Raw genomic sequence first — 7500 nt, 5'->3', positions numbered from 1 at the left:
GAGGCGTCACCATGAGGGTGTCTGTGCTGCAGTTCCGAGTGAAGATCAAGTCAAGCTCTTTGCCAGCTTTGTGAGTCGGTGGGCTTTGAACCTATGTGTGTATGTATGTACTGTATGTGTATGTATATGTGTGTATGTGCGTGTGTGTGCATGTGTGTCTGTGTGTGTGTACTGTATATGTATACTGTATGTGTGTGTGTGTGTGCGCGTGTGCGTGCATGCGTGTCTGTGTGTGTGTGTTTGTGTCTGTATATGTGTGTGTGTGTGTGTATCTGTATATCATGTGTTTGACTGTGGGTGTGTATATCTGTATGTGTTTGACCATGGGTGTGTATATCTGTGTGTGTGTGTGTGTGTGTGTGTGTGTGTGTGTGTATCTGTATATCATGTGTTTGACCGTGGGTGTGTATATCTGTGTGTGTGTGTGTGTGTGTGTGTGTATCTGTATATCTGTATGTGTTTGACCGTGGGTGTGTATATCTGTATGTGTTTGACCGTGGGTGTGTATATCTGTGTGTGTGTGTGTGTGTGTGTATCTGTATATCATGTGTTTGACCGTGGGTGTGTATATCTGTATGTGTTTGACCATGGGTGTGTATATCTGTGTGTGTGTGTGTGTGTGTGTGTGTGTGTGTGTGTGTGTGTGTGTAGGGCTAAGTGCTGTAGAGCACAAGGCTCATCCGGCGTCTTTGCTCAGGACGAATTACAGTGTGACAAAGACAGCAGGGCTCCCGATGATGTCAGCGTGATGAGCGTACCGCAGGATTAGCATGTTTATAACAGGGACAGGCCATTGTCCACTAACTCATTAGCGCACTAAAACAGACCCCAGATCAAGTACCACACTAATGGGACACCCTGTGTGCTTCACGGCCGTTATTAGCTGCTATATGGTAAGTGCACTGTTTACTTAGTAAAACACTCAGCAGCCAGCAGTAATGGTGTAATGGGTTGTATTTATGTGTACTAGGGTTATGGTTGGGTTAGCATCACAAGTACATGTATAAGTGTCTTCCTATGTGGGGCAGCCGTGTCCTACTGGTTAGGGCTTCGGACTTGTAACTGGAGGGTTACCTGTTTGAACCCCAACCAGTAGGCACGGCTGAAGTGCCCTTGAGCAAGCACAGAGCGCCACTGTTGTTGCAGGCAGCTCACTGCGCCGGGATTAGTGTGTGCTTCACCTCACTGTGTGTTCACTGTGTGCTGAATGTGTTTTACTAATTCACGGATTGGGATAAATGCAGAGACCAAATTTCCCTCACAGGATCAAAAGAGTATATACTTACGTATACTTATACTTATTATATATTATTTACAGACCCTTTCAAGAGAGTTCCATTATCAGCATCATAGTTGTTCCACAAGGCTTCCGTTTTAACATTCCATATGTTATCTCAATGCAGAGGAAGTAGATTGGGAACCAAATAGAACATTTAAACATTGTTTTTGTTTACCTTGTTGAAAGGGTGTATACTTATACGTATTATTGTATTTACATGCTGTGTTACTACACTGTGTAGTGACAATGTAATGATCGACTCCAGTCCAGTCCAGTCCAAACCAATCCGAGTGTATTTTTAGACTACTCCAGAGGCACACAAACACTGACAGACAATGCAATCATTTCAGGCTGTAGGCATCATGCAGTCGAGCTCATCTCACTGTTTTTGGGTGAAAGCTGATCACAGATGTAAACTTCCTTTGTTATCCACCTGGTGGCGCTCAGAGGCTGTGCAGCATCTCACAGATCTCCGAGATAGAGCCAGCTCCTGCACCTGACCAACACCAGATTAGTCCTGGGAGTGTTGGAATAGAAGAGGAAAAGATTCAGATTAAAAGATGTTTGAAAATAATACTGACAGTGATTTCAACCTGTGCATCTGGACATCACCTGAGAAAACGTTCCACTTCAGAAACAGCATCTAGTCAGTGGTAGAACAGGAGGCAGTGCACATTACCCGAGTATTAATGTTCCACTTCAGAAACAGCATCTAGACTGTGGTAGAACTGGGGGCAACGTAAATTACCTGTGTTTTAACATTCCGCATCAGAAACGTCTGTGGTAGAACTGGGGGCAGCGTACATAGATAGATAGATAGATAGATAGATAGATAGATAGATAGATACTTTATTGATCCCTAAGGGGAAATTCAAGGTTCTGTGGTAGAACTGGGGGCAGTGTTGGCTGGAGCCGGAGCTCGAACATGTTTCTGACCTATGGCTTAGGATGATGCGCATCTGACCTATGGGTTATCAAGGGAGAGACAGCATGACTTCACCTAAAGATCCATCAGCTGCTCTAACTAGACAAGGAAATAGCTAGGCTTTAAGTATCCTTCCAGGCTGACGGGAGATGGCGTCGGTCATCCCATCTCACGTTGGACTACACTGAATCAGACTCTAATAAGTGGCAACCTATCTGGAGCAGATAGCTACTGACGCAGCCATGCAGAACAGTGAAATACTGCAAAGTCATAATGTTATATCTCTAAATCTCTCTTATCTCTAAATACACATAGTCACACACAGATATACACAGGGACAGTACAGCTATCATATAGAGTCATTACATCGAATCTTACTTTTAGTGTCCAAGTGACCCACTAGAGAGAAATGCAGAACATTAAACCACATATTAGAATATTGGACATAATGCTCTATTCCACTTTCTCTCAGACTGAAACAGAGTTGGGGACTACGCCTTTAAGAGGCCCGCGTCCTGTCACCGGTGTCACCGCCTCTAAACTGACCATGGTACCGAACAGAAGACGAGTGCAGTGAACAAGGACACTCATCAGTCACAACGCCCAACATAGCGCATGGATAAGCATTGTGTGAGCTGTTTGAAAAGAGGGATCAAAACTGTATTGTAAACACTGTGTTTTTATATTGAAGGAAATGATATGAAAGCATAACACAGTCTCACCCTGGCTCTAATTTAAATTTCAAATTTGCCAAAGAGTCTTTGCCAAATAAGATCGGTTATTACTTTCTTATTAGACCTATGCATGTAGTTTTCCCCTCAAGCCATAAATAAAATGCAATAAAAATGAAACTTTTAATAATCACGTTTTTTCTCCCCTGGGGGTTTTGCCTGGCTTGAAAACATCATATTCGCTTCTGACAGTAATGCGCTGTAATTACCTTAAAGATGAATGACTTGCCTGTTTTCAGACTTATTGTTCGCGTACCTCCATTTATGATATCCCTCCCCAAATGAAACTTCATCTCGGTGTCTGAGGTTAATATCTGCAATAATCCCATGATGAGCGGAAACAGGAAAACAAAACCCTCCTGGAATTTCTCAAAATTCACATTCCTTTGAAGAGCTCTTGTTTTAACATCATGGAGTGTGTTGAGTCTGGCTTTTCTGGTGTGGGGGCCGTTGAGGGTGACATCATGTTCAGATCCCAGGCCATTCTTTGTTTACATCACTGTTTATAAGCAGCTAGCGCACGGTATTAGCTCCTCTTACGGACCCTATAGCCACACCGGGCCTCTGGCCCCGCGTGACCTTCCTCAGACAGAGGGACTACATTGATCAGTTTGAACAGGTGATTTTACATTGTTGTAATGCGTTGCAGTAACTATTCTTTGCCACAAGAGGGGGCAGGACGGGAGGAAGACATCTCCAAGAACAAAAGAAAAGCCTTCAGGTTATTTCAGGGTAGAAATAGTCAGTTGATGAATGATAACGAGAGAAGTTCAGCGCCGTGCTACACGCCAAATATATCTGCATTCATGTTCTAGTTCAATCGCTGTACGTGCAGAAAGACGTCCGTTTGAAGACCAATGTTCCACTACTGAATAAAGATGACATTGCACTGCAGTACCCATTCTTACCAGTTTGACCCTAGAAAATCACCGCACATTTCCCTTAGCTATCTATATATAAAATATGTTACATCCCCAAGACACCCAAAGCTAAACAAAACTAGTTTCAGAAGTAGGACAGTCCCTCATCAGTAGCCTATATGACCAATTCTCTAATCTCCTGAATTTATTTCACTATAGGCAACATAGCCTAATGTAGGCCTATCACATGGACAAATGACTTGGTTTGGGCTCTGATTAAGGTCTGACTGACTGAAACGTCAGTTTATTAATAAATTGGTTGCACCGCGGAGCAAGCAGTGTTGCGCTTTTCTTTTCTCATCCTCTTCAGTTATTGCGAAATAGCTGCACCTGCAGTAGAACCTATCAAGGTGTGCAGGCTCCTCTCTACCTGAAATAATGTTGGTGACCAGAAAGACAAAACGGTAAAAATGAACTGTACCCTATAGTACTGTACTATGTGAGTACAATTCGTATATATTGTTAAACTAAGTAGGCCCGATTAAGATATGATAGTGATCATATTTTCCAACAAACTGCTCACTATTTAATAGCCTACAATATACTAGGACGACACCCCTTATATTAGTGTGGACTATTATTTAAAACGTGTCTTTCATCTGAGCATAGAGACAGACAAGAAGCCTACCATAAGAACTATTCTTCCGACATTGGGCTAGAATTAGCCTATACCTGGACCAGGTGGCTTTGGAGCGTGGGCTTAATATATAACTTAACAAATCTGAAATCAATCAAGGGAAGAAATTACTTCCAAAGTCAAAGCTTACTTATTATCTATTTGAATAATATCAAATAGGGTGTGCCATGTTCTTCTTCTTCTTTTTACATGTGCACCCTGTCACTGAGTAAGCGTGCATATGTATTTCTACACCTGCGCCCCAAATCATATCCGCAAGCACTATCAAGAAGTTGACAAATTTATTCAGCAGAATTGCGTATAGTTTAAAAGGAGAATCCGTATCACATAGGCTAGCCTAGTCAACATATGGAGAATAATAGTGAGGTGATTAAACTTTATCTGAAGGACCACATTCTTAAATGAAAACAACTCTGTTGGTTGAACTGTTTAATTTGTAAAGTATGCAAATTCGTCCGTGAGTAAACCACTGCGAATAGCCTACTCTGGTTAATTATTCTGTTGTTCTCCTTCCCGTTTCCAGACGATATTGATCAACCCGTTACGTCAGTATTGATAACTTTACCAAACCAAAATCAAGTGCGATTGCTCAGTTAATCTCTAGTCCAGCTCAAATGCATGGATATTCATGTACTTCTAAAAAAACAGCCGGATTACTATAGGCAAAAACCGCGTCGTTTCCAAATACATATCCGCGTTAAGTTTGGGGGACTCTTTATTTTCATAAGATTTTTTTTTCATGTGAGGCGGGAGAGCGTCAACGCTGTTTAACGAGGGGAATCCAGCCCGTATATTTATTGTAGCCGCTGAAAAAAATCTCTTCAATATCCCCCAAGATGGCCGCCGATGTGGGATCGATGTTTCAATATTGGAAGAAATTTGATCTACGGCGGCTTCAGGTTAGTGTTCTCCTTTACCTTTCTTCTGTATATGATAACGCACATAGTATTGTATGTAATCGTGTTGACAAATATGTTTTTGGTGACTTTTTGGTACTGAAACAGGCGGTGTTGCATTGATAGTTATTAGAAATTGATCCTCTTCTGCCTTTGTTCAGTTCAATCATTGATCAGTGGTGGAGCGACCGGAGCAGCACAGGCGCTCTGTGTTCGCCGCGCTTCAATCGGGACCCGCCAAGCCATGAGGCTTATTTTAATGCATTATAAGACGTTTTTCGCCACTTTTGGGGGGGAGGTTGATAGAAAATGGAAACTTTTAATGCCTTCCTGAATCAGGGGCTTTGGACTTAACTTTTTGCCAGCGTAATGTTTTATTCCATTCCCGACATGATGACGCGTGATTTGAGAGCAAGTGCGGTTTGTACGTGATGCATTCTGGATATGTTGCCATATTTACTTGTTATGTTTGAAACGGACATTGTTATCGGAATGGTTGATAAGATTATTCTGAGCACTTTTATCTCTCGCGTTATTTAGAAAATAGACCATGTTTGAAAGTTCGTATGCAGCCTATGTCGGTAGGCTAGCCTAGTCCACGTATTCGTATTTTTGTAATTCAACCGAAATGAGATTATTTGGAGATATTGTCGTTGATGGTCTTATAGCCTGCGCAATAGTAAAGACAGGAGTACGCTTTCTTTAAGGTTTGTGCGAAGCTACTTAGCCTACATGTCGGTTGTAATAGTCATTAGGGCTACTCAACATCTGTCGTGATCTTGAACCTGATCTTGACTAATTACATCCACCATGGTCAGGTTTGCTATTGAGTATAGTTTTTAGATATATGCTAGAATGTATTAAAATGCAGTTAGAGAAATCCTTTAAGCAAAAGGCTAATCTATGATTACCTTTGCCAATGCAAAATTGTGGTAGGCTACTTTGGCAAATAAGAAATAAATGGATTAACTTTGTGTTTTGGCACACAGAGTACCTCTATTCTGCTGAAAATGTAGACTAAATATTGATTTATTAACAGTGTTCTCTCAGTGAAACAATAACGGTAATCTTTGCCGTGCATCACTTTTCTCAATACCAATGCCTTTACTATTCTCAACTACTGCCATTGCCCCCGCGTTTATCGCTGTGTGGCACCTTGCAAAACACAAACGGGTTTGTTTAGCCTCCCCCGTCTCTGCTCCAGCCGCATTGTGAGCAGTTCTCGGGCAAGGACTGTGTAATTGCATTCCCTGCTAATGTTTGTAAATCAGGGCCGGCCGGCGCAAGGGCACAGTCTCAGCCGTATGATTGATGTTCTGTAACATGAGAAATGACAAGAGCATGCCAAGCCACGTCCCGCGGAAAAAGGCTACCGAGGAGGAATCAGATATGTTCAGGGCTGTGTGTGTGTGTGTGTGTGTGTGTGTGGCCGATTGTTATTCAAGCCTCCGAACGCCTTGCTTCTCTTGTAGCCTAGTCTCGGATGCATCCGTCGCTGAGGGGAGAGCACTGCCGGCTTCATTCACATCTCCGCCGAAATGAAATAGAAAGAGACAGCCAGCGTCCTCGTTACGGCGTCGTTACGTTGACGTTATCAGGGGTCGCATCCGTCAGCTGCCGATAAAACATTAACAGTTATGTCATAACAACTCCTCTCTAACTGTCCACCCTAACCGGAGAGAAAAGCATAAATAACATTAAATAACAGCTGTGTTAGAGCTATGTAATACAATAATGAAAAAGCTCGGAATATGGCATTTGTGAGTCTGGTTCTGGACATTACATTATTATTACGGGTAGGCCTAGATTAGCCTATGTTTTATGTTTTTTTTTCCTTCTGCACAAACTACAGCACAACAGCTGGGAAATGTGAAGAAGACAAATCTGCAGTGTCTTTATTTGAGAATAAATCAAAGCAAAAATAATGATTGTTTCAGAGTTGTTGTTGTGTAGGTGTTCTGGCAGTCAGTGAGCACTGCTGTTTCATGTATGGAATGGAAAGTCTTCAAATACAGTGAGCCCCTTTGGACATGACTCTTACATAGCGTTGATTGATTCGATGCTGTCGCATGTTTTTCTCTTTGTTGTTAAAACAAAACAAAAAAACAGAAT

General features: G+C 42.1%; 2 protein-coding genes across 3 annotated transcripts in view; both read left to right on the top strand.

The window, feature by feature from the left end:
- The window catches only part of LOC125294633 (tripartite motif-containing protein 16-like), a 587664-nt gene that overhangs the window by 46517 nt on the left and 533647 nt on the right, over nucleotides 1–7500 (top strand). The window lies entirely within an intron of this gene.
- Nucleotides 5200–7500, top strand: part of cux2b (cut-like homeobox 2b) — a 177854-nt gene continuing 175553 nt past the window's right edge. The window contains 1 exon segment of the mRNA XM_048243534.1: nucleotides 5200–5391. Coding sequence (XP_048099491.1) covers nucleotides 5329–5391 — 63 coding nt within the window. The 5' untranslated portion in view covers nucleotides 5200–5328.

The sequence above is a fragment of the Alosa alosa genome, chromosome 5, assembly GCF_017589495.1.
Source record: "Alosa alosa isolate M-15738 ecotype Scorff River chromosome 5, AALO_Geno_1.1, whole genome shotgun sequence".
NCBI lineage: Eukaryota > Metazoa > Chordata > Actinopteri > Clupeiformes > Clupeidae > Alosa > Alosa alosa.
The sequence above is the reverse complement of the archived record's forward strand: the minus strand, read 5'-3'. Positions and strand labels throughout refer to the sequence as shown.